The sequence below is a fragment of the Pagrus pagrus genome, assembly GCF_965226575.1.
Source record: "Pagrus pagrus genome assembly, chromosome: 23".
NCBI lineage: Eukaryota > Metazoa > Chordata > Actinopteri > Spariformes > Sparidae > Pagrus > Pagrus pagrus.
Window position 1 is genome coordinate 14,531,607 of NC_140205.1, and position 27,139 is coordinate 14,558,745.

Consider the following 27,139-nt stretch of genomic DNA (forward strand, 5'->3'; position numbering starts at 1 on the left):
ACCCCAATAACCAATGAAAACGGCTCAATACCTGCAATATTGCATAAGGAAAACCTTTATTTACAAATGACCACAAAATTTGCATGGTTCCAGTCTCAATGCTAAAACATTTATCAAATTAGGTTCAGAAGTCATTTAATATAAAAATGTACAGTACATTGTTTTACTCAATAATAAACCCATAATTTAATCCCCTGGACATAAACTTAAATTGTGCTTAAGAGACAAATTGTATATTCCAAACAAACTGCTTATTCTGAAAATACAGCAATATTATACATACTCTTATTAAAAACATTTAAGCGAGTTAAAAAAAAACAGGTCTATTTCTAAACGACAGTACCATGAGCCACAAATTCACAATGAAAATTAAATAACATTAACTTAAAAACATCTTTCAGTCACAGCATTTATTTTTGGGCCATGTTTTCATCCAGAAAACAACTCTGCATCTAACTTTTAATACATAAATCATCAAAAAAGCATCCTGAAGTGATCTGCGCAATTTAACAAAATATTTACAGCATTTTGACCTGAAGTAGTTTTGGATAAGGCACAAGGAGAGAGTAGACACAGAAAACAAAAAAACATCGATTTACAAGCAAACACGTTATCACCAACCCCTACAGCTAGAAAAACCCTCCCTCCCTGATACACTTTTGACTGAGACTTTTCATCACAACAGCTCCAAAGTGTTTAACAGTAGTACACAGAATACAATAAAACCCTCAAATCTGGCCTTTGCATTGAGAATCAATCAGTGTATAAATTGATATTTTACATTTTGCCCAACAGAAAACCCCCATTTCACAGCTACGCAACTTGGTCCTTGATAAAGGGTTTTCAAGTTAATGGTCAGCGATAATCAGTACTGAAAATAAATCAAAGGGAGGTTGACCTTGAGGAACAGCAGACCCTCCATGTTCTCCAGTAGCGGTCTGGGCTGATTTAGAGTACAGTTGACACTAGCTGTGCTGAACAGTGTCTCTGCTGGGACGATGCTGGGAGGGCAGCCCACGTAACGGGCAGCTACTTTGGCAAGATCGGGCCACAGGAACTTTTTCAGGTTCCAATAGTCGAGGGGGTCACAGCTTTGATCAAGTATGTCTTCCTCAAGGTACTCCAGCACTGCCAGCTCTGAGGACTTTGGCTTCTCCTCGTGTTTTATCTTTTGTCGGATGTCGGCCATTAGGGACCAGAGGTTGTCCTTGTTTGAGTCGGGGGTGTCAGATGAAACGGGGGCCTCATTGCAGCCATTGGGCAGCGGAGGCTTAACTGCTACTGAGGTAGAAGAGGACAAGTCAAGCTCGTGGATCAGATCTTGTTTACACTGCTCGGCTTCTTCCTCTGTGAACAATGAAGTCTTGTATCGTGGGTCCAGCATGGTCGCCCAGGTGTATCGTGGGTCATGCAGAGTTGCGGACATTCTGCTCACCATGGCTTCCTTTAGAGACTTGAGCATGTTGTCTATGCCCACAGTTTCATCAAACAGCAGGTCTATCTTTCGATTGAGGATGTGAATTAGTGGTATGACTTGTCCCAGAGTGGCAGTGCGGTTGCTCATCTCCCTGTAGGCGACCTCAAAAGGTTTCAGTGCATTGCAGACCGATAGCATGACCTCCCACTGATCACAGCTGATCATTTCCCTGAAATTGCACTCGATCGACATCTCGTCGATGGCTTTCTTCTGTTCCACCAGCCGATCCAGCATGGAAAAGGAAGTCCTCCATTTTGAAGGAACATCCTGAATCAGTTGGTTCTCTGGCAGCTGGTGGGCCCTCTGGAGCTCAGCCAGCTTCTCCTTGGCCTTTGCTGAGCGGTGCACACGTTCACAGATCTTTCGTGCAATACTCAGAAGGTTCTGAACCATTCTCTGGCTCTTTATGGCTTCGCTAACAATGAGGTCTATAGTGTGTCCGAAACACTGCATGGTGACATGGCCATGGTCCTCCAAAGTGTTTCTGATGGTGTTGTTATCAGTTACAGTGAACCCCTTTTTCAGCCCTGATGAGGTGATCCAAGAATCCCACAGATACTCGAGCTGCTTTGGGATGTCATGCATATCGTGATCACAGTCTATCTGTGAGACACTTAGGAGAGCGGAGCAGTGAAAGTCCTGACCCTGGGGTCTGACACTTGACTCGTACGTTGCCCAGTGGGCACTGAGGGTCAGGTATTCTCTTGTCTGGCTACTGACCCAAATACTAGTCGTGAAGTGAACAACACCACCTTCAGCCTCTTTAAGGTGGGTCAGCACAACATCCTTCACCCTTTCGTACATATCTGGTATGGCAGTGCTGGTAAAGTAAGAAGAAGGTGGTAGAGAATACTGAGGCTGGAGGTACTCAAGTAGTCTGTTCAGTCCAGCATTCTCCACCATAGCTGATGGCTGAAGATCCAGTGCGAGCATTTCAGCGATAAGTTTGGTGATTTTTTTGGCAACCGGGTGGTGTTCATCAAACCTCTCATGAGTCTGTTCTGTTTCATAAACAGAAGTGTCCATGAGCTCTTGTTTAACGTGAATTTCAGCAGACGGCACATCACCTGAGATAGTATTGTTGCTTTCTAGAACATGTCCATGAAACCTCTGCATGTGCCTGAAGAGGCAGCTTGTGCCGAGGTTTGTAGTCTTTTTGCCTCTGCTAATTGTGCGGCTACAGTGCAAACAAACCACCTTTGTGGGATCAGCAGGTGAAATGGAGAAATGGTTCCACAGTTTTGACGTCTTTTTGCTGAAAACAGGCAGGGGCTGTGGCTTTTTCTCACTTGCAGGGCTCTCAGTTTCTTTGGTTGAAACTGCATCCGGTGCTGTGAGACTGACATAGGGATGAGGGGAGGAGTCCTTCTCATCTGTGCTTTTTTGGTTTTTGAGGACGTCTGGGTGGCGTCTCATAAGATGCCTCATTAGACAGCTTGTACCAAAGTCGCCCCGTTTTCCCCGGCTGATGACGCATGGACAGTAACGGCACAGTGCTTTTAACTGGTCAACTGGTGACACTATGAAATGATGCCACACCTCAGATTTCACCCGTTTCATGATCTTCTTGTTTTGCTGGAAAACTGAATGATCCTGATTGAGGCTGGGGCCCTCAGAGAGGTCGCATGGTGAGGAAGTTAAGGGTGTATCCTCCCCCTGAGTTTTGAAGGACAGATTGAGAGAGGACTCCTGTCCTGAGAGATGCATGACCTCTTCAGATTCCTCTTTTATATCCATGCTTTCCTCTATGCTTTGGGGTAATTCATCAGATATGGTTTCTGGTGAAGATGGAAGAAGGGGCGATTCTTTTTTAATTTCCAGTGGATCCTGTAGTTGTGTGCGGGACAGTAGTGAGGGCGGGTTTGTGTAGGGTGGGGGAATGTGATTGCCCTGTCCATTTTCCTCAATGACAACCTCTTTGTGGGCCCTCCACATATGACGGATAAGACAGCTTGTCCCTAAATCCTTCCCATTTTTACCCCTACTGAATTCATTCATGCAATGGATACATACTGCTTTGGAATTGTCAGCAGGCGACAGGTAGAAGTGTTTCCATACAGCTGATCTCCGACGGGAGCTCGAGCCTTTAGGTGTCCCAGGAAGGCGCTCGGGCACTCCGTCTGACATGTCTTCAAGGTTGTTTTCATTGGAATGTGAGGATGAGAGCGTGCTGCAAACAGTGTCAGTGTTGGCATATGGTTCTAGTTTTGGTTCGACTTTGGGCAACACTTCTTTGGATGACAGATCTGAGTTTTCAGCTGAGGAGGTGGACGGTGAAGTGTTCTTTGAGGCAGAAGAAATAATGCTATTTGTCAAGTCTCCATTTTTTGGTGAGTTTGGGGAGGGAGGTATCAAAGATGAGGAAAGCGAGCCAGTCAGATTTGAGGATGCGTCTGCCCCGTCTTGTAAAAGCACAGTGGGGTGAGCCCTTCGTACATGCCTCATTAGACAACTTGTGCTGAGGTCTTTCTCATTCTTCCCCCGACTGAACTCTTTCATGCAGTATAAACAGATTGCTTTGGTACTGTCTCGTGGTGATATACAGAAATGGTTCCATGCAGGAGATTTTTTCCTCGGGTTGGTATTACTCCTCATAGATGACAAAAGGCTCTGAGTGACAGCATCCATGGCAACATCATAAAGGGTGCTTGTGTATCCACTTAATAAATTGCTATACTCATCGACATCTCTAGTTACAAAAGGGCCAATTGAGCTACCAAATGCGAGCCTTTCATCATCCTGGATTTCCTCTTCCATTCCATTAGCATCCCCAGTCTCCTCTTTGATATGTTGACTTTCTTCATTGCCATTTTCATACTTTTCACTCTCCATATTTTCCTCAGTATCAGTGTTTAGGCATTTGTTTGACAGAGTGGGAGATGCTGGATCAGTCTCGCTTGCTTGGTCTGACTCCAGCTGTTTGTCGTCCTGAGAAGATAAATGAAAAGAAGGGGGAGAGTCTTTATCCAGTGTTATTGAGGAGCAAGCAGGTGACCTTGCATCTGCAGCCTCATGGGGAGTAATGCTGTAGGATTTGAACACATAGCCATCCTGGCCCTCAATTTTCAGGCAGGTCCCTTTTGCCTCTCTCTTTTTACTTTCTATGGAGCCATTAGGTTCACTGACCATATCCTCACTCATGTGAGGGACATCTTCCTCGCCATCCATGGCAGCAGCCCAAGGGTTTCTGTAGAATCGTCAGGTCTGTTGTCGTCAGATGCAATCAGTTATTTCAGGTGTAGGCATCGATACTGCAGTCCTCAAGCAGGTGTTGTAATGAGTGTGTGGCTGTCTGGGACACAGGCTGCCTGCTTGTCCCTCTCCATTTATGACTGAAGTATTTCCACCACTCTGCACACAACCTAGAGAGTGGGAGAGAGAAGATAGATTAAAGTGTATCCTTATGAAATTACAACTCCAAAAACAACAACAGGTAAAATACACAGATCAACCACAACTTTAAAACCACTGGCAGGTGATGTGAGTAACATTGATCTTATTATAATGCAATGTTCTTTTGGGAAATCTCGGGTGCTGGCATTCTTGTGGACACGACTTGACAGGCACCACTCATCCAAACACTGTTGTGGACCAAAGTACACCCCCTCATGGCAACGGACCCCCAGACCCCAATCCGATCATGCATCTACGGGATGTGCCAGAACAAGTCCAATCCATGGAGGCCGAACCCCCAGACATACAGGACCCAAAAGGATCCACTACAGACGTCCTGGTGCCAGACACCACAGGACACCGCCAGAGGTCTTATGACCATGCCTTGATGGGTCAGAGCTATTTTGGTTGCACATGGGGAACCCAGCGCAATATTAAGTTGGTGGTTTTAAAGTTGTTGCTGATCAGTGTAGATATTCTGTTATGACAAGGAAGTCTTTACATTTTTATTTTCTAGAACAAATTGACCAGGCTCTTTACACAAGGTTCAATGTGTAAATGTGTGTCGATGTTAAAAGTCACAACTATCTCCTGCTGTACAATCAAGCTTCACAAAACTCTTCCCTTGTTGACCACTTTGGTTTTCATTTAAATGCAAATTTTTGGTTATAAACTTTGAAATGCTTGAATTTGCAAATTGGCAAGCACCACCCAAAGACTGTTTTAATGTTGGTCTTTGTGAGGCTATGCTGTCTCATTTACATGTGCAAGATCAGCCTGGCCTTCAAGTCCTGCATTCATGGCCCACAGCTTACATACACAAGCAGCCACCAGGGAAACTGTAGTCATCTATCAAGGGCAGATACACCTCTCCTAGCTTCTTCCACAGAACTGTTGCTCGATTTATTCAGCTTTCTGAATCATAATCCCCTGTCCTCATTCCCACAAACTGAATACACTTTCTCACCCCTGATCAGACACAACATTAAAACCGCCTGCTTTATATTCTGCAGGTTTTCTCTCTTATATTCTGCAGGTTTCTGACCCGTCAAGGCATGGACACAAGACTTATGAGGTTGTTTTTTAGTGTCTGGCATTAGTGGATCCTTTGGGTCCTGTGGGTTAGGGGATGGCCTCCATGGATCGGACTTGTTTCAACACGTCCCACAGATGCTCGATCAGATTGGGATCTGGGGAATAGGGGGACGACACCTTGGGCTCTTTGTCACATTCCTTGAGCCATTCCTGGGCAGTTTGTCGGGTGCAGCAGGGCGCACTTTCTTGTTTGGGGGGCCACTGCCATCAGGGAGTGCCATTGCCATGAGGTTATTTAATTGGTCTACAATGGTGTTTGGGTTGGTGGTGAGTGTTAAGTAGCATCCACATGAATGCGGGGACCCAAGGTCTCCCAGCAAACCATTGCATTTTAACAAGATGATCAATGTTATGCACTTTACTCGTAAGTGGATTTAATGTTGTGGCTGATCGGTGTATAGTAAAGCTTACCAAAGACATATTCATTTAGTTATACTGTTAATAAGAAATTTACAGTTTTTGGGACTTGATATGTTCTGTGGTGCCAATGCCTTTTTATCTCATCACATTTGATTATGTATAACTGACCAATGGTACAGTAGATCTATAAACAACTGAAAAATGTCCTACAACTCTTCAAACATGGTGCTTAAATTAAACTGGATGTGGATCCATGTATAAAACGTGCTTTTTTATTACACTGAAACATTTCAACCACACTGCAGCACTGACTGGTAAATATAGAGGAACTAATGACTGAAATCATCTCAGGGTAGTGCATTACTCACGTGACTCATGTTTGCAGGGACACCCACTTTACCATTTTTGCCACGACACTGTTAGACCATTAATTCTTTATCAGCACCACACAGTCAAAATTATCCTGTCATAATACAGGTAGATCTACATGCATAGGTATGGTCAGTACACATGGTTAAATGTGCCAAAACACATACATTCAGTTGCCAGTTTGTTAGCTCCACTTAGCTAAAGCTAATGCAGTCTAATACAACAGCCCTGCAACACACAATACCTTAATCAAAGGGGCACCATGTAGCGTTAGAGAAGAAATTCAGAATTGTTATATTAACAATAAACATGAGATAATAATACAAACTCAGAAATATTTATTTTTTTCATAACTGAATAAACAAGCTGTTCTCAGAGGAAAAAAAGGTCCCCAGAACACTGTTTGAAGCTAGAAAGGTGGCAGGGTCTGCCACATATAAACAGTAGAACAGTATGAAACTGTGTTGTCCTGTAAGGACAGTTTGTTTATTCAGTTTATCCAGTCATGAAAATGAAAAGAATTTGTTTAGGCATAAAAAATAATACAATTTTTAATTTTTTTTAAAAGATTAGTCAATGAAGATCTTACTCCCCTCATTAAAAATCTGTCCCCAAAACTACATAGTGCACCTTTAAGGTTACATTATTCAGCTTTTGTTGAAACCGTTTCAGAGAATATCCAAGCTAGCCTTGGTGAAATTAATGGGGTAGTCAAAATATTAGACACATCTCTCATTATAGTGCAAGAGTTAAACAGCTGTACAGTTTACAACATCCAAATGACAGTTTAATTAAGTTATAGCCACAACTCACTATCTACCATCTCTCTATTATTTGCATGAAAGGAGTATAAGGAGTAAATGCATTAGACTACATCAATTTGCATAATACACTGGTAACTGGGTTGAATTGGGTGTGTAATTTGTTTTTTAAAAAAAATTTAAAAAATATTTCTCTTAAAATCCTTAGCTGTAGGATCAGGTCAAATGAGGTCTGTTAACAACACAGTAACAGACAGTAAGTACTGTGGTACTGTGGACCAATGTGCTCAAGATCAAGCATACTGTATATACAACATAAAAAGTAAGGGGAAATACTGAGACTAAACTACAAAATTGTATCTTTACAACAGATGAGACAAACAATACAAACAAACCCTAAAACAGGTTTCACATTGCACAATACAGTGCGTGCAAGACACATAACGTTAAGCTCTGACAATATTTGCCTAAGTAAACATGATCCCTTCAATCCAGACTAACTTGTATCAATCTCTACCAAACGTTCATAAAATGTACCGTTAATTGATCTTAATCTAACCCCGTGAGTGTGACAAGTGCAACAAACTGTATAACTGATTATTAATACATGATTGCGTTTCAAAAGAACAAGCAAAAGTAATTCATTTCCTAAGTGAGCAGTGACAGACGACAGTTTTTCCGGGTTTGGCTCAAGTGCTAGTCAGGAAGATGAGAGGACAGCAGATATTTGCCAACGCTGACTAGCCTTCGTCTTCACACAACACACCAACTTGTAAATGGTGACCCACACGCCGGCTTTCGACTCACCGTCGTTGAACAACAGCTAACACAAAAACCTGACACTTGTGCGACCCTCATGCTAGTCAATATTTAACGCTCTGATTAAATATTTCAGGCAGTTAGGCTGTACCATCAGTAAACACCACGGTGGCTATCCTGGTGCTAACTGGGTTAGCCACAAGGCTAATAAACACACAAAAACAACACATAGGGTACAACACCGCTGTCACATGGGCTTGTGGCACAAATATTCGACGCAATGAAACTTCCACAACTATCCCATTAACGCGCTGATATCCCGGGTAAAGGCGGTTGGTAAACCTCGGACCACACCACGACTGCTAGCTGGTTAGCTGCCAGCTAGGCCACACACAGGACATACAAGCTAACCTGGCGAGGCAGAACCCAGCCGTGGCAACACACGAACCACACGGGATCCGAATCAGACCGGGGCTCACCACGACGTCCCCGGCCGAATTAAACCTCTCCTCGGACGCGTACATGTGCTCGGGATACTTACTGTGAAGTATGGCGTTGTGGGACACAAGGTTTCGGCTCCTAAACAGTTAAATATGACACATTTGATTGATCCGGAGGGGGGTTCACTTTGTTGCTTTTGTCTCCTGGTTAGCTAGCAGTTCACGTTCGGCCGGAGCAGCTCCACACAGCGTCGGACGGAAGGAACATGTTTTAATGATGTCACCGGGCGCAGGGGGCAACACGTTTAAGCAAGATGTCACATAACACTTTTATTTTTCACTTATCAAAAACAGCAGTGGGCGACTTATTATTAAAATGACAGCTGACAGGTCTGTTGTGACATATTTATTTTTTTATAATAAGCGCGAACAACAGTAACAATATTTTTTGGGGGGTACATTTTTTATTTTATAAGTAACTTTGTACTCTAATATAATAATAATAATAATAATAATAATAATAATAATAATAATAATAATAATAATAATACAGTGTTAATTTTCGTTAATGGATGATTCAGTTTGCATATTATTATTCTTCTTCCAATGACGGCGGTTCGTTCAATTAATCGAACAAAGTTCGGCAGCTCGTTACTACGACATAATTACTCCTCAATTAACACACGACTTCTGCTCCGTGGTGCGTTCACGGTTTGGGGCCACAGCTCTGATTGAAGAATATAATTAAATATATTTATGCTTTTATCAACACAACATTAAAACTCTTGTAACCCGACGGGGATTTCTTGTTCTTCCCCCTCAAGGATACGATCTGGGGCGAACTGGTCACCAGGGTGGGGCATTTAACAGTGGTTTGTTGTTGTCCTGGCCCGTGTCCTCTGTGACTAGAGGAGAAATGCTGAATCAATAGCCCGGACCATGACACACAACACACACCGATCTGAAAGTCATACCCGTCGATTATGACTACACACCCCCCCGGTCCCGGAGAGCCAAAACAAGACACACCGTCCCCAGCTTTGCTCAGACAGTGCCCCGGTTCGCGCTTTGTTCGGAGCTTTGTGTCTAGCGTACTGCTAGTAAGGATCGACAAAAGGCAATGCATTGATTGTGTGACAGATGGGCTTTTGTGTGAAATCTACGACTCACCACCAACATGACCTCCAGCGTCACACGTAGAGTAGTGCGTACGGGTGGGAGTTGTCTGGTGAAACGCATTGTTGTGTTGGGGGATGAGCCCGTACGTAGTGCTGCTGCTGCTGCTGCTGCTTTTTGCTCCTGGTCGACTGTGGCTAGCGAGCGACTCTAACCTATGAATGGTCCACAAAGCAAAATAATACTGTGCTCTGTGTGGGATTTAACATCGAAACCTCACAGGCACCCAGCAGGCCTCTTCATCTTTTCATCAGTATCTGAAAAGACCCCAGTATCGCCCGTTGGATGAGAACACTGTGTACGGAATTAGAGCCACTTAGCAGGCCGTGTCGCCATTGCTTTGTAAGGCTGCTGGCTAGCTACCGTCTTCCTCTGCTAGCAAAACTGTTCGTGGATCCGAGGTATGTGCTTTTTGGTTTTTCTGCATTCCTGTGTTTTATTCCGTGGCCTCGAGAAGGCACGTAATGCATCTGCAAAATGCGTGTTCAACGCTACACATTGTGTCTGAATTAACAAACGTTGTTTTTTTTTTTTTTTAAAGAGCTCTTGTTTTGCTTGACGCCATTTGCTCCGTTCAGAGGTGGGGGGGTGGTGGCTAGCTCCGCTGGCTAGTTAGTTAGCTGGCTAGCTAGCTAATGTTATTGTTAGCAACTTGGACTGTTTGGTCGTTAGTTAAAGGGCAGTTGCGTCTCTGCACCAAAGGGCCAGGTGCTAACTCCGGCGCAGTCACGGTGAAAGCGCCGTGTGTGACCGCCTCCCACCGCATTTAAATGCCTCAGCTCATTGACAAAACTGTAACGTACTACATTACACATCACAACACACTCATCAAGTCACTGGAAGTTAGTCTGAGGCAGTAACAGCAGTGAAAGTCACACCATCCTTCTGCTCTCTTAATCAGCTAGCTTACCTTTAATATAATGTATTCACATCACACAGTGTTAAACTGTTTCTGTCACTTGGTGCAGAGAACATTGGGTTAAACTTAAATACCTCATGACTCACAGTGTAGAGCGGATACCTTATCATAGCATCAGTCATCGTGGCTGTTAAAGGGGCACTATGTAGTTTTGGAGAAGAAGTTCAAACTCAGAATTGTAATGTTTACGATATTAATGAGGTAATAACACAAACTCAGGTATATTTATGTTGTCCATAACTAAATAAACAAGGTGTTTTCAGAGGAAAGTAAGGTTTGAAGCTAGAGAGGTGGCAGGGTCCGCCAGATATAAACAAAGTAAAACAGTATGAGATAGTGTTGTCCTTTAAGGTCAGTTTGTTTATTCGGTCATTAAATTATTGAAGTTATTGAAGAGAGTTTGTTTATTTATTTAAGATCTTTGTCTTTTGATTAAAATGTATTCACCAAAAGTGTATAATGCTCCTTTAAAATATAATAAATTCAAATCACACAATGTTTTTTCTGTCTTTTGGTGCGGCGTACATTAAAGTAAAATACCTTATTTCTCAAGATATAGCAGATATGCTACATTATAGCAGCTGTAATAGATGTCAATACTATACTATTTTATCTATTTGGCTTACTTGCGGGTTGCATGTCATTTGATAACCTTACTCATGTTGTTCAAGAAAGTGATTAAGGCCTTTTCAATTATATGTTTTATACCATGTCAGTCATGAATAAGTGTGGATTACACTACAGGTTACAGTATCTAGAGCTGCGCTGATTGATTGTTTGATCGATTCGTTTTCAACAATCAAATGAATCGAGAACCATTTGAGGTTGAGGTCATTTTTTAAGAAGAACAGGAAGTTGAATTTCTCTGATTCCAGCTTCTTAAATGTGAAATTTTCCAGTTCCTTTACTCCAGTAGACTGAGTATCTTCGGGTTGTGGACGTCATTTTGTGCTTTGGGAAACACTGATCAACGTTTTTACCATTTTCTGACACTTTATAGAGAGAGAATAATCAACACGTTATTCGACAATGAAAACAATCGTTAGTTGCAGCCCTAACTGTTTCAGTAAATTATCAAGGTCTGTGTTTTGTTACCCCTGAATGGCAGCTACTCTAATAAACAGCATTCACCATCTCCAACTTTTCCTTTCCCTTTCTGCGTCTCCACAGCAACACGGAGCGTCAAGATGAAGAAGAAAGCTCGGCAGCACCGGCCTTCGGTGCCGCAGAGGCCCCCGTCTCCCATCAAGCCTTCCCCCAACAAGCAGATCTTGACTTACGCCCAGGCGCAGCGCATGGTGGAGTTCGATATAGATGGCCGCGTCCACCGGGTCAGCATATATGACAAGCTGGACGTCATCTCAGACGATGACCCCATGGTGCAGGAGATGATGGAGTGCACCAGCAATAAGGAGAACGCTGAGAAACCGCAGCAGCAGGTCCTCCTGAGGTCGGTCAGGTTAAAAAACAACCAGGAGAAGAGGAACGCAGCGCTGGGCATTACTGGTCCTGGAGAGGGAGGAGGACATAATGCTGGTGTTAACGCCGGACCAAAGCTTCCAGAGCCTAAATTTCGAACAGTGGAATATAATCTTCCAGCAGTTCCTAAGCGTTCAGCTGCCTTTTTTAAATTCACGGAGAAGACGGAGGAAGAGCTGGATGAGGAGACGGAGTACGACATGGACGAGGAAGACTATGCCTGGCTGGATTTGGTCAATGAAAAGCGGAGAGGCGAGGGGGTCAGTCAGGTCTCTCACAACGTCTTTGAGTTTCTAGTTGACCGCTTTGAGAAAGAGTTGCACCTGGAGAGTCTGGACCAGTGCGGTGAAAAGCACGCCCCCATCGATGAGGATGCCGTCTGCTGCATCTGCATGGACGGAGAGTGTCACAACAGCAATGCCATCCTGTTTTGCGACATGTGCAACGTGGCCGTGCACCAAGAATGTTACGGTGTGCCCTACATTCCTGAGGGCCAGTGGCTCTGCAGACACTGCCTCCAGGCATCCACCCAGCCCGCAGACTGCATACTCTGTCCTAACAAGGGTGGAGCGGTGAAAAGGACCGACGACGACCGCTGGGGCCACGTGGTGTGCGCCCTCTGGGTCCCCGAGGTGGGCTTCTCCAACACCACCTTCATCGAACCCATCGACGGGGTCAGCCACATTCCTCCGGCCCGCTGGAAGCTCACCTGCTACCTCTGTAAGGAGAAAGGCGTCGGCGCGTGCATCCAGTGCCACAGAGCCAACTGTTACACCGCCTTCCACGTCAGCTGCGCCCAAAAGGCTGGCCTCTTTATGAAGATGGAGCCGATCAAGGAGGTGACGGAAACGGGAGAGCCCACGTTCTCTGTGAAAAAGACGGCTTACTGTGGAGCTCACACGCCTAACGGGTGCGTACGGAGGCCTCTCACGATTTACGATGATGCCAAACCCAAAAATGGACTATGTAAGAAAGTGGATAAAGGGAAGGGACATTCGAAAGGGAAGCAGAAGAAGAAGAGTAAGAGTAAGAAGCCTGAGCCTGAACCTGAAAGTGAAGAAGAAACCCCTGCTACCGTGCCTACTTTTCCTGCTCACAGGTATATCTGAGTTTTAATCATTGGTGGGATGGAGTTGATGCCTGGTCTGTGATTGAGGAAGGCTCTCCTGTCTTTCTCAAGACACTGATAGGACTTATGTGTGTTGATGTACAAACATTGTGTGTTACAGGATTAGATAGAAGTTTCAGTGACCTACCTGAACACGTTTTTGTTAAGTGCTAGTGCTAGATGCTGGTTAAAATTTTGTCTGTAGTTGTTAAGTTTAAAGCCAGGACCACAAGGTGACCAGCCACTGCTCCCACAGTCTGTTTTCTGAAAGAACATACTTGCTGGTTGTTGGTTTCTCTCTCTGTCTATATCCTTCTAATACCTGTCTTGCCGGCGTCTCTAGGTTACAAACCATCATGAACCAGGTGTCAATCCAGAAGAAGAAAGCATTTGTGGAGCTGGTCCTAAATTATTGGACGCTAAAGAGGCAATCAAGGAACGGGCTTCCCCTCATCAGACGCCTCCAGACAGGCCTGCAGTCTCAGAAGAATGCACAGCCGGTTTGTTCAACCGTCAGTCAACCACAGAAGGCTTTCAGTCTTCGCTTTGCCTTTTACCTAAGTAGCTTTTAGAACTTGAAACATGTGTTATACTTTTCATACAGCCAGATCTTTTCAACACCTTTGTTAACCCTTTAATGCTCTTCCTAGTATGCTTTTAAACATGTTATTACAGCTGTCAACAAGGTTTTTGACAGTGCTGTGTGTATACAAGCAAGTTTCCTGCTAAATGTGGATGTGTGCCATGAAGTAATAGATGTTGTTGAAGATGTATAGGAAAAAGGTGTGTACTGTCAGTTTTCTGTTCCTTAACGTGTTTGTATGTCAATGTCTTCTCCAGAGGCAGAACGAGGAGGAGAGCAGGGCACTGAAGGAGCAGCTGAAGGAGTGGCATCGCCTCCGACACGACCTGGAGAGAGCCCGGCTGCTGCTGGAGCTCATCCGCAAGAGGGAGAAGCTCAAGAGGGAAGAGGTAGGAGACAGATTTGACTTTTGACCTAACCCAGGTAAAATAAAGAAATCAATTTGATCTTTTAATGTTTCCCATCTTGGCTCGTTTTTTTTTTAGATTAAACAGCAGGAGACCCTCCTGGAGATGCAGTTGACTCCCTTCAGTATTTTGCTCCGAGCCCTTTTGGATCAGCTACAGGCGAAAGACCAGGCCAAGATCTTCACCCAGCCGGTTGACGTCACTGAGGTGAACTTCAGTAGATACCTAAATACTTTTAAGTTCTGTTGTTGCGTCCGTCCACAAGGAATCTTGTGTTTTTTCCCCCTTTGAATGCCAGAAATTCACCCAACATTTTACTTGATGTAAATATTGCATTTTATGAGTGTTTCGTTTTGTTTCGGTATAGGGCTGCAACTAATGATTATTTTGATTGTAGATTATCTGCCGAATAGTTTCTTGATTAATGTTGTTTAAAAAAATTGAGTCACAATTTCCTAGAGCTCTAAGTGACATCTTTGAATAGCTTCTTTTGTCCAAGCAAATGTCCAAAACCCAAAGACTCTTCATTTACTGTCATCAATGACAAAGAAAAGCAGCAAAGAACATACTTGCCGGTTGTTGGTCTCAAGCTTAAGAAGCTGGCACCCGCTTGAAAAATGACTGAAACCATCAATCTATTATCAAAAAGAACTTTCTTTCCTTGTAACTGTCGCAGCTGTACTGCACTGCTGCTGTTTATTGTGCTGTGTTAAACAAGCTCAACCAAGAAAACGCAGATAACAAAACTTCCGGTTTGATAAGCCTTCAAGCTGGATTTGCTGGTTTGCATTTTAGCTCAGCCGGTTGTTTTTTTAACAGCAATAGTTTGTTTGACCTGTTTGTCTGGCTGGTTGCCAGATAACTGCTTTACTTCGTAGACCTAAGAGAGAAGAATTCCACGCTTTGTTTTCTCTTGTATCGCCACACATCCGTTAGAAGTTGCACTTGAACACACCACAAACACTACAACCAGCAGATGACTGCTCGCTCGCTCCGTGTCAGGTTCTGGTCACAGTGACACAAGGGTATAAATCAACCCCCCTTCCCCTGTGTTACAAGGGTTGAGCAATGTGACTTCCTGGTATGATGAATGTGTAACCTGAGAGTAAGGTCCACAGGCAAACGTCTGTAAAAAGGCAAAGGTTCCTTCTTTAACATGCCCGGCTAGCTCAGTCGGTAGAGCATGAGACTCTTAATCTCAGGGTCGTGGGTTCGAGCCCCACGTTGGGCGTTAGCTTTTGACTCTGGAGTCCAATACGTTACTACTACGTTATTTGTTTTCTTGGCAGCCTGAGCATGTGTGAAATGTGTCTGTATTTGCATTCAAGTTTCTAAGTTTGAAGATGTTGTGATGAAGTTGTTTAGAGTCTTTTCAGATGGTGCTGTTGTCAGGTCATGTAGCCCGGCCTCTGCGGACATGAATAACGTTAGACGCTGTAACTTAAATAATGATATTTGATTAAGGACTTTAAATTAAAGGTGCAACATATAATAATTGTAGTTTAAAAATTTCAAAAACTAACCAATGTTATCAAAGAATGTGAAGAAATAAGAATTTTGATGAGGTTAGCATGCTAACCAGCTAGCAGCAGCCAGTCCTTATCTCGTGATACCACCCTGAGCTCCCAGTCCAAACTGCTAGCTGCTGGGCTAACGGAGTTAACTAGCTAACGACAGCTACAGTTAGCAGTTACTCTGATTATATGCTGCCCCCATTTTTATGGAGTATGAATTCAAGAGGTGGCCACTTCTTACATATTGCAGCATTGACATGCGACATACAATGATATTCGCTTAAAATTTTTAAAGTAAGTTTGGAAAAAAAATCTTTAATCTTCTGTTTCCTGTAGGTGCCTGACTACCTCGACCACATCAAGCACCCAATGGACTTCTCCACCATGCGTCAGCGCATCGACGCACAGGGCTACAACAACTTGGAGCAGTTTGAGAGCGACTTCAACCTCATCGTTGATAATTGCATGAAATATAACTCAAAGGACACGTATTTCTACCGGGCCGCCGTGCGCCTCCGAGACCAGGGCGGGGCCCTGCTGAGAAAAGCTCGGAAAGACGTGGAGAGAATCGGCTTTGACACGGAAAGTGGCATGCATCTGTCAGAAGCTCCTGAAATGAAATCAGCACCAACGTTTTCTTGGGAGGACGGTAAGAGCGGCAGTAAAGACACACGCCTCTCCGATGCATCATTAAAATTAAAATATGTTGATGATTATTTAATTCTTTCCTTAGTCGATCGCCTACTTGTCCCAGCCAATCGGCAGCATCTTTCTCCGGACAAGCAGCTGCAGCAGCTCCTGGAGAAGTTCGACCTGACCTGCGCCATGAAGTCCAGCCCCTCCCGCAGCAAGCGCTTAAAACTACTCAAAAAGACCATCAACGACGTGCGCAATGAAATGAGCTTAAAGAGAGTCCACCCCTCCCACCACCACCATCACCACCACCACCACCACCACTCCTCGTCCTCCACGACCGCCTCCACATCGGCCTCATCTTCATCAGCTGCTGCCTCCCACTCAGAGCTAGGCAAACCTAAAGAAGAGGGATCACAGCCCAACGGACATTTTCCAGACGATGAGGGTACGTATGGATTTATTAGAAAGAGTGTTCTGTGTTTGACTAAAAGAGAGTCACATGTCCTTAATATCCTGAAGCACAGGTCAAAGGTCAGAGATTAGCCCGCAACCCAAAACACAACCTCTGAGAGCAAAGTCACATGCTCTTCTCCATACATAATTTGTCTTTGATGCTTTCAGCACTACAATAGTAGCCTGGTTTCAGATTTATTGCCTCCCAGAACTCAATGGCTACTTTAACACATAATCATTACAAACCCTGCTCAGTTTGTCATGAGGCTAGCATCTGTCTGCTGTTTTTGAGAAATTTGCGCACACTTCTTGGTGTTTGTTCTTGGTATTTGTGATTGTGAACATCAACTTTTATTTCTCAAATCAAGAAAGCCAAATTTTAAGTATGTCATTAACTGATGAAACAGGATTATTGGTGGTAATATTATTTGTTAATGTGTAATAGCTGTCATTGGCTCAAAATCAGGAATATTTATAGCACCAATAAAGTATATATATTTGATATATGGGTCATTATATCTTAATCTTATTACTAGTGTAGGTTTTGTGTTCAAATGGTCTGAGAGGTTGTTCACATTTGGTATCACCATCTGTCTCACCATCTGACAGAGTTAAGCCTGTTGGTTCACACCCGGCATTTTGATGCATCTCGATATGCACCTCACACGACCACTTAAATCTCACTTCCCCGTTTTATATGCAAAAATACATGTGCATCAATAGAACATACGGAGACAACATTTTGACATACCGAATGAACAAGTAGGCCAAAGAAGTTTCTCTTAATGCAACAAGTCTCAAAATTGAGGGGTTTTTTAAGGGAGTCTGGGGATTTCTCCCACTAACAGAAAGAAGTAGCCTGTATCAGTAACTGTCTACTGTAGTTGTAAAATGTAAAAATTTAACATCATCAACATGTCCTCTCTCATAAATTTGGTGTAAATGGTGAAATCAGTTGTTCAAACAGCTTCTAAACGTTGGGAGGTGATGCACTTTAAACACAGATGCAGACAGGCTGATACAGCGATGGCGTGACAAATTGTCACTTTTTACAAGGACAGAAACAACTTAATGTTTTGCATTTAATGCCGAATTAACACGAAGGCCAAAATAGTTGAGAATCTTTTGTTGACAGCGTTTCACAAAGTTGATTAAGCCTCTCATAATGCAACAAGTCTCCCAATTGAGCGTTTTTTAAAGGTAGTCTAGGGACTTTATTTACAGACTGATAGAAGTAGCCTGTTTTAGTTTCTGTTTACCGTATAAGTGAAATTTAACATGTTTGCCGTCAACAACCTGTTCTTTGTCAGTTGAAACAGTGTGTGTGGAGGTGACGCACCTTTAGACACAGAAGCAGACAGGCTTGTACAGCCGTGCCACGACAAACTTGAAGCTTTTAACAGGGCAGAAACAACTTAATGTTTTGCATTAAATGCCGAATTTACAAGAAGGCAGAAATGATTTAGAATTTGTTGTAGCTGTTTGCAAAGTTTGTTCAGTTTCTCCTCATGCAACAAGTCTTAAAATCACTTGAGGGAGTCTGGAGATATTGCAGTTACTAGTCCCATGGTCAGTTGAATCTTCACAAAAATCAGACAGAGCATAACCCGTTCTGCCTGTTGTGTTGGCTTCTTGTTGTTTCGCGGAGTACGTCAGCTGAGTAGGCGGTTCTTCAGTGTGGCCCAGGACAAGTGTGCGATAATGCCAAATGTGAACAGGGCCGTGGATTTCATTCTGATGCACTTGGTTCCAACTGTGAGAGAGTGTTATTAAAAAATGTGCTTTCAACAGGGCAACTTCTCGTAGATGGTTCACACAGACTTTACGTAACTGAAAATTATTCCACATGCTCAGTGACACAGAAAACCTCTTTGTGAACTCAAGAATCACAGTGGCAGACAGGAACAAGTTGAGCATTACATGGAGGTGATGATGGTTGTGCTCCAGCAGCGGAAGAGAAAGTGTTACTGTTGAATCCTAACAACGTTCTTATGTCTCTCTGTGGAACTGATCCCTGAATAGATAGTGTTATAATGAGCTGGTGGGAGGGAGGAGAAAGAACGGGAAGAAAGGAAAAAGTAATTTTGCTCTCATTCTTTATTTATTGGCGTGCCTCAGTGTTATGCTAAACAGCGCCTTGTTTTACTTTTATGATAAACCCAAAAGCCATATGATAATGTGCTGTGTCAGCAAGCACAAAGTATGAGTGCTGCAGCGCATTACTGTCGGTAATAGTGTTATACTGCAGGTCATATTTCTTGTCTTTGTCACTTTGTCATATTGTTTATGTTTGTGCTTTTTATGAATAGCTTTTTGTTCATTGTTTTTCCAAAAGAGGATGCCAAAGATTTCATTATGCTCTCTTTGCATCGCTAATCCTTCACAACAGAACCTATTATACTTTATTTCTATAGCACCACGAGGAGATGGAAGTAGAATGAAAGAGAAAGGAAAAAGACATAAATAAAAATAATAACCCCCCCCCAAAAAAAATAACTATAAAAACAACCTGTGCACCGGGACATGTAATCTGTTGTTCCACAGTTTGAATGATTAGAGGGGCACTGTAGTATTGGAGAATTATTTACAATATTAATGAGGTAATGATACAAACCATAACTGAGTAAACAAGCTGTTCTCAGAGGAAAATAAGGTCCCCCAGAACACTGTTTGAAGCTTGAAAGTTGGCAGGGTCCGCCACATATAAACAAAGTAAAACAGTATGAAATTGTGTTGTCCTTTAAGGTCAGTTTGTTTATTTAGTTCATTCAGTAAACAGAAAGAGTTTTTTCACTCTTGTCACTGAAGATCTTTCTCCTCTTATTAAAGGTACCGTATGTAAGAATTGGCCACCTGTTGAATTCATACTCAATACAAATAGGGCGCAGTATATTGCTAGATCAACCGCTATTTGCTAACTTTAGTTGCCTCTAACAAGTTAGCTCAGTTAGCCATGCAGTCCAGGATGGGAGCTTGGAGCACCAGGGGAGTGTTGGTGTAGACCACGAGCTTGAATCTTCAGGCCGAGCTGGGCCAAGGCTAGCTGGTTAGCATGCTAACTTCAGTAGATATCTATGCAAGACAATGCACAGACCTCATTACGTCAAAACTATTCACATTGATAATTTGAGTTAATTTTTAATTAAGTCAATGTTTTCATTACACATCTTACATATTGCACCTTTTAAAATGTCCCAAAATTTGCCCAAAAGTTCATAGTGCTCCTTTAATGATAGCTGAACAGTAAAACTTTTTTTCTCCTCTCCCCTTCAGGAGACAAGTCTCTCCCTCCTAAACTGGAGCTGTCAGACTCCATCCCTCCCCTCATCCACTCCGACACAGACCCCGAGCCCCCCACCCTCAAACCAATCGACGCCGCCCCCGACTGCGAAGACAAAGCTCCCAGCAAGCGCGTCAAGTTCGATGGCGAAATTCCAGACTTGCTCTCCTCTGCCCCACGCCTCAATGGCTACTCCCACGACAGCCTCCAGAGCTCCTTACTCGACGGAGACGTGAGCGTGGTGGCCACGTCGACCCTCGCCGAGCCCACAGGCACAGTCAACCGCCGCACCGCGGTGCTCTTCCGCAAGTCGAAGGCCGCCAGCCCCCACAAGCCTCCAAGGGAAGGAGACAAGGCGGCCGACGATGTGGACAGTAAAGAAGAGGGCGAGAAGGAGGAGGAGGATGAAGACGGTGCCCAGCTGGGCTCCAAATCCTTCCTGTCGGTGGTCATACCCAGGCTGGAGACGCTACTGCACAGCAAGAAGAGGAAGCACAGTGGCAGCAGAGACAGTGAGGAGGAGGGAGGAGGGGAGGACGAAGAGGAGGGAGAGTCCCCCGTCAAACGACTCGACACTGGTAAGAGAAAAAACAACAGCGCTGCATCAATGACGATGTTTGAATTTGAATGACATTTCTTCAAGACCGTATTTACATTCGCACAGCAATATTTAGCTCTGCTGCTAACAACTGAAACTGGCAGTGCAAACACTGTAATGAGCTGGTAAACTGCTTCATCACACCTGTATACTCTTTGAAATCAGCTCTCTTAAATGACACCAGAGATTGAACAACCTGTAGCCGGTGCACAAACATTCCACATTGACCAGGAGCAGTCTGGATTCAGATTCAGATCTTTTTGCCTCCTCTGATGTTGTTTCTCCTCTCAGGTCTGTCCAGTGGTTTTCTAGAGGTGGAGGAGGAGAAGGAGCTGGAAGACTCGAGTAGAGCCAGTCGACCCGTGGAGCCACGACGACGCTGCGCCTCTGAGTCCTCCATCTCCTCGTGTAGCAGTCTGCCGGGAAGCACCAGGTAGTCCACCAGATAGAAGATTTTATATTTTTGTCTAATTTCTGTTCTTCCTGGTCTAATGAGTGGTTGAGCGGGCACAACTGAAGATATACAGACAGATGTTTAAGGTTGTTTTTGCATTCATTTAGCATTAATTTCAGCATGTGCGCCCATTTCCACAAAGATTGAGATTTATAAAATAGAATAGAAAAAGGTCGCGCATCAACAGTTGGGATTCTTAGTGGAGTTTTGGACCCAAAAAAGCCAGTGAGCAAATTCCAAAAAAACATGAAAGAGCAGCACATCTCAAAGATCCAACTCAGGGAAACATTTCACTTTTTTATTTGGCTCATCTCACAAAATGTTGTGTTGTGACCCAAATAAACAAGTGAAATGTGAATATTCTGTCCACACAGACTTGGAAATTTAAGATGTGTTGCCCTTGAAAGAATGCGTTTGCATATTTCTGTCTCTGTCTAGTCGTGAACCTACAGAGTTTGATATATCTGGCACCTGGTGTTACTTTTCTAAAGTTGACTCTGGTGTGTCTTTTTTTTGTTCTCAGCACTATTCTCAGTCTTCCAAAATGCGGGAAGGGGAAACCCGCCTTGGTCCGGAGAAACACTGTGGATGATAAGAGCGAATTAATCGCCTGCATCGAAACCGGGAACTTTGCAAAAGCTGCGCGCATCGCCGCCGGTGAGTTTGCTGCATTATGTATCCAAAGAATCTGAACGCATGCACACAGATTATCCACCATTTCATATAAATATACAGCGAAATATTGATATTTAATTGATATTTTCAGTTTTGGTACTTCGTTGCTACATATTTTTAGGCTCATACTGAAAGATTTTTACCTGGGCGAGAGATTTGACATCTTACAACATCTTGCTTCATCAAGGAAACAGTAGATATGAGAAAACAGTACAATAAAACCTTACTGGACTGTCAAGTAATAAAAAACAAGGTCGAATATACCTCAAATTGCAGCGTAAAAAAAAGTTCAGAGCATATGCACAGATACTGATATGTATGTGCTAAGCTAGTGTCAGTAGCTGACTTTCACTGAATTTCAAACAAGACAGTATTTGTTGTAGGCTGTTGCACTCAGTTTCAGTCAGTAAGTAGCGTTGTATATCTCCAGATGTCTGCAGGTCCTTTAAAATCTTCAATGTCTTAAATCATGTTATGGAAGCTGTGAAAAGTGCAGAGTTCTTTTACTTTTCCTATTAAAGTGGAGAATTGGCTTCATGTTTCATTCGACCTTCAGCATTAATTCTCTGCTAAAAGTGTAACTTGGTAGAACTTGCAGACAGCTGGTCTTCATACACACATTAAGGGAGAATCAGGGTTGGAAATTAACAGCAGCCACCAGCCAGCTCGGTGTGACTTTTGGCAGCGAGCGGTGACTCTTTGTACTCTTCCTGCCATCATGGCATGTGACCAGTCAGCATCTGGAGACATTTCCCTTGTCAAAGATTCATATTTGGCTTATAAAATGCTCAAAGTGGCTGGTGTATTTTAATATCTGTCGGCGAAAAGTTAATTTCCCACCCTGATCTGCTGTGTGCACTTACAGCTCGGCTTTGGAGATGTGATTCTGTCTGTGTTTTTAAACCCACTCGTAACTTGTTTGGTGTTGTTCCCGCTTCTTTAGAGGTTGGCAACAGCAATATTTGGATGCCCGCTAGTGCTGCAACAGTTGCATTGGAACCCCTAAAGCTAGTTTGGGCCAAATGTAGTGGATACCCTTCCTACCCTGCCTTGGTGAGTGTTTGTGGGACAGAAAGCATGACAATCGCTGACTAAAGTCTTTGTGTTCTGTCATCTCCTTGTCGTCTCTTGACGTTTGGGCACATTGGAACCTGATTATGACACTTTTGTCCCGCAGGAAGAGGCGATAGTTTACTGCAGCTGTTTCTTTTTTGATTCCAAAATGTCCTGGTTTTCCTCTAGGTGGCAGTCTTTCACTGTTAACCAGGTTAATTTGACCTTAGCATGAAAGGACAAATGAGAAAAAGAAGCCTGTGTAAATGCATTTGTATGTGTGTATACAGTACAGACATCTCTGCTCGATTGCTTCCGTGGATGGATGTATGTTTTTCATGTTTGCATTCATGAGCGTGCATGTCTTAACCCCCCCTCTCACCCTCCGCCTCCCCACCCTGCTGCGTGTAGATCATCGACCCCCACATGCCGCGTGTGGGCTGCCAGCACAACGGGGTGTCCATCCCCATGCCCCCCATGGACGTGCTCCGCATCGGAGAACAGATGCAGTACAAAGCCGAAGAGAAACTCTACCTCGTCCTCTTCTTCGACAACAAGCGCAGCTGGTGAGTGTGGGGATGATTTAAACTGCTGCAGCGGCCGACAAGGGTAAACCTGTCAGCCCGTCCGTCAGCTGATCATTATTCTCCCGTGGCTGCGCGGCATCAATTGTCAAGAGACAACTAATGGTTTTTCAAAATTTCACCTGGACTGGCGTCGCTGGGGAAATGATTTTCAGTCTTTAACGGTGGTGATGGTGCTGGAGCCTTTGTGTCACACTTTATATCTGCTACTAGAGAAGAATACTCATCAACGTATCATATTATTTGATAATTAAAGTGAGCTTAATAATCCTAAAACTTCCAACAAGTGGATAGAAAAAGATTTGTATTAGTTGATTTAACCCTCTGCGGTGTTGTTTTGTGTCCTGGCACACACTGAGTCAGTTATCTTTCCTGTTTTATCAAAGAAACACTTTCAGTCCCACAGAGCTCTGCACACTGAAGATGACTCAGTTTATTACTCACAGTAGTGTTTTAGGACAACTATTTTTTACTACTACTGTTACTATCAGGAGTTGAATACCAGGAGCCGAGGTTGTGCCATTTAGTGGGAGTTTTGACGCAGTTTTCTCCAGGGCCCTCATTTATCAACAGATGTGTGTGTAACAGGTGCATACGATCATTCAAGTGTTGAATTTATCAACTTGAACTTGTAGGAATGTGTATAAAAATAAGCACAGCTCTGAACATGCTTATGCCCAGAATCCAGTGGTAGAAGATACTGCAGACAGAAAGCTGCAATTGTCATGTTCTTTTTGTACTTATGCACATTTTGAATTTCATTCTCAAGAGAGAATGACAGTGTTAATAATGAGGGCTGAGGTTTCTTGCAGAAATACCTGCAGAAATCCTGTGATTTTTTTATTTCATCTTTGGCTTTCAGAACATGTGATGGTTGTTTTTATTTAGACTTAGGATTAATAGATAATGAAGATAATCTTTGACCTTCAAACTAGGGATGCAAATAATGATCATTTTCATAAGTTAGTCTAAAAAATGCCCCCAAGCATTGTGAAAAATGCTCATCAAATATCCCAGAGCCCAAAGGGACGTCTTCAAATGAACTCTTTTGTCTAACAAACAGTCCAAAGCCCAAAGCCTCTTCTCATTTTCTATCAAAAACAAGCAGAAAATAAAGTAATCTTTACATTTAAGAGGCTTTAACCCCCGGATCTTTGACATTTTTGCTTAGAAAAGACTTTCTTTTGATTGACTGATCGTTGCAGCACCACCTCAGACCTCACCAATGCTTCCACACAAACTCAGACCTTACAGTACTGTCATTACAACATTATAACTGGATCAACTTTTCAGCTGGAGTGGTTTTATTCCAGTTTAGTTTCATGCTAATATGGTTGCTGTGACAGATATGTAGGGTGTTTTCTCACTGCGAATGAAAAAATAGCAATTACAACAAACAGCATTTTATTATTTATTATGTTTAAATGTATCTTGTGAAAAGAGTGTTGTTTTCTTGGGACAAACTACTTTTTGTGTCATGAAAAAGCCTTTAAGCCTATCTACTGTTCAGGTGCTGTAACATAGATGTTGTCTTTTCGCCTTCAGGCAGTGGCTTCCTAGATCCAAGATGGTTCCTCTGGGAATGGACAAGACCATAGACAAAATCAAAATGATGGAAGGACGCACGTCCAGCATCCGCAAGGCAGTCCAGATCGCCTTCAGCCGCGCCATGAACCACCTGAGCATAGTGCAGGACGAGCCAGTCAGCGACCTCAGCGACGTGGACTGATGACACCCACTGACTCTCTCCCCTCTCACACACACACACACAAACTTGTACCTCTCCTGTACCAAATACCTTCCTCGACACCCCCCCGACCCCTCCTCTCTGTCTCTGCAGGAGACTCAAATGTTTACTGGGCACCTGCTGTAACAGGTGGTGTGTCTCTTCCTCATCCATTCCTACTCGCACACACTCCTACCATGTGCCGACGGGATACGGCTGCTGCTGAAATGAATGTGTCTATCTCCTCCTCTCCACCTCCTCCAGGCTTGTGACTGTGCTTAGAGACTGCTCTTATTTCACTCCACCAATCATTTTCATTCATCATTTCAAGGCAAAAAAAAAAAATGTTGGTAGCCTTACCAAATGCGTCTGCGGTGTCAGGACAAGAACTTCACACTGACCGTTGCATTTTTTGGCTGCGGCTGATTCGTTTTTCAACTCGACACGTAGCCAAACCATCATTTCTGTTACATGTTATTTAAAAAAGTAGCATCTAGTAGCTGATTAATTAGCTAAAGTGGACAAAAATCTTCCCGTTGTGTTAAATAGCCAAAGCCTTTACATATTGACACCCCGGTCATCTGCATTTACAAATACCCTCCTTTGTATTTAACTGTAAATAATGTGTACAGCTGCCTGACACTAACTTATTTTGTAGTTTTGACATGATTGGGTACTGTACAGGAGTTTTCTTAGTATTTATACTTGATGCATTCATGGCGCTGAGGAGCGAGTGCGATTTTGACAGTGCTGTATGATCAAGAAAAATAAAAAAAACATGCAAAAGCCTTAGTATTGAGGAGATTAGGGCTAAAATATCATGTTTCTGAAAAGTATGAAAGTATTCCCATTTTTAAGTTATTGAAGTTTATAATCGTAAGCTTCCATTTGGCATTAATCCTTTTTGTATAACAAATAGTTTGGTATATTTTTGTTCATATATATTTATATGGTTTGAATACACAGTGACACAGTATGTAAGTCTCTGGAGCTCATGCAGACAGTCTGATGATGTGGACACGGAGCGTTTATTGTTCTCAAGAAACCAAAAATTGTTGCTACCCAGAAGTTTTCTCGCTGATTTTTTTTTTTTTTTCTTTTGTTTTTTTCCCCGTGTGATGTGTGAAATTGTTGCCAAAAAAGGATAAAAAAAAGTAAAGTGTATTTTTTATGTGAAACATTTGACTGTTACTTGGTTTCGCTGTAGTCGTAGGAGGACGTGCCTGCGTTAACTTATTGTAAAGTATCTGCGTTACTTTATATCCGAGGAAAGACGTGCAAACTTGATTGTGGTAAAGTGGCACATTTTGTGGTGGATACTTGCCTTCTTTTTAAGTAACCTTTTCTAACTTTTTTTGTAGTAGTAGACTTCAAGACATTTCATTTTATACTATTACCTATTTTTTGCTGGGTAGCATTGGGTAGTTTTGGTATATTTCATTTTGTACTTAACTGTAGTAGTTTTTTTAATCGGGTCATATGAAATATTGCTGGGACTGTTTTTTGTAGCAAAGCAAAAAATAAAAGATACAAATATGAACACATGTGCCTCTCATGTTTTTAGAGACATTGGTAACACTTAAAAATAACCATCAGTGATAAATGGGACATTTCTAGTTTTAGAATTTTAGTTCAAAACATCCTGATGTGACGTTATGACAGTTAGCATGTTAGCATGCTAACCCAGATAGCCTCTGGGGGCTCAGTCCAAAGCTTTCAAGCTAGTGGTGTAAACACGAACAGACCCCTGGTGCTCCATGCTCCCAGTCAGGACCACTACCTGCACGTCTAACTGAGCTAACTAGCTAAAAATAGCTACAATTAGCAGCAGTTACTGGTT

The 27,139-nt window shown here is 43.1% G+C and overlaps 2 protein-coding genes across 5 annotated transcripts; one reads left to right on the forward strand and one right to left on the reverse strand.

Annotated features, from left to right (window-relative positions):
• Positions 1–39: 39 nt before the first annotated feature.
• zbed4 (zinc finger, BED-type containing 4) lies at positions 40–9,954 on the reverse strand. 3 transcript variants are annotated; one of them, XM_084346374.1, is made up of 3 exons: positions 8,756–8,920; positions 4,604–4,839; positions 40–4,405 (listed from the first exon to the last, which is right to left on the reverse strand). In XM_084346374.1, the coding sequence occupies exons 2-3, from the start codon at positions 4,643–4,645 to the stop codon at positions 866–868; spliced, it is 3,582 nt and encodes a 1,193-aa protein (XP_084202500.1). In that variant the 5' UTR covers positions 4,646–4,839; positions 8,756–8,920; the 3' UTR covers positions 40–865. The 3 variants fall into 3 exon arrangements, with proteins under 3 accessions (XP_084202500.1, XP_084202499.1, XP_084202498.1); XM_084346373.1 differs by lacking the exon at positions 8,756–8,920 and adding an exon at positions 9,825–9,954 and having other exon boundaries at positions 40–4,839; XM_084346372.1 differs by having other exon boundaries at positions 40–4,839; positions 8,756–8,919.
• Positions 9,955–10,132: 178 nt separating this feature from the next.
• Positions 10,133–26,839, forward strand: brd1a (bromodomain containing 1a). Of its 2 annotated transcripts, none has more exons than XM_084346370.1 (13): positions 10,133–10,231; positions 11,920–13,327; positions 13,680–13,848; positions 14,177–14,308; positions 14,405–14,533; positions 16,177–16,489; positions 16,574–16,921; positions 20,203–20,787; positions 21,099–21,240; positions 21,785–21,918; positions 22,880–22,989; positions 23,401–23,555; positions 25,119–26,839. In XM_084346370.1, exons 2-13 carry the CDS (start codon positions 11,937–11,939, stop codon positions 25,300–25,302), a joined length of 3,792 nt encoding a protein of 1,263 aa, XP_084202496.1. In that variant the 5' UTR covers positions 10,133–10,231; positions 11,920–11,936; the 3' UTR covers positions 25,303–26,839. The 2 variants fall into 2 exon arrangements, with proteins under 2 accessions (XP_084202496.1, XP_084202497.1); XM_084346371.1 differs by having other exon boundaries at positions 13,680–13,836.
• Positions 26,840–27,139: the final 300 nt, after the last annotated feature.

Excerpts from the sequence above, each read along its gene's own strand:
- zbed4 (XM_084346373.1), bottom strand. The coding sequence starts at position 4,645 with ATGGATGGCGAGGAAGATGTCCCTCACATGAGTGAGGATATGGTCAGT.
- brd1a (XM_084346370.1), top strand. The coding sequence starts at position 11,937 with ATGAAGAAGAAAGCTCGGCAGCACCGGCCTTCGGTGCCGCAGAGGCCC. Across the intron at positions 13,849-14,176 it reads CACAGCCGGTTTGTTCAACC|AGGCAGAACGAGGAGGAGAG; the intron begins GTCAGTCAACCA and ends TGTCTTCTCCAG. Across the intron at positions 21,241-21,784 it reads AGTCTGCCGGGAAGCACCAG|CACTATTCTCAGTCTTCCAA; the intron begins GTAGTCCACCAG and ends TTTTGTTCTCAG.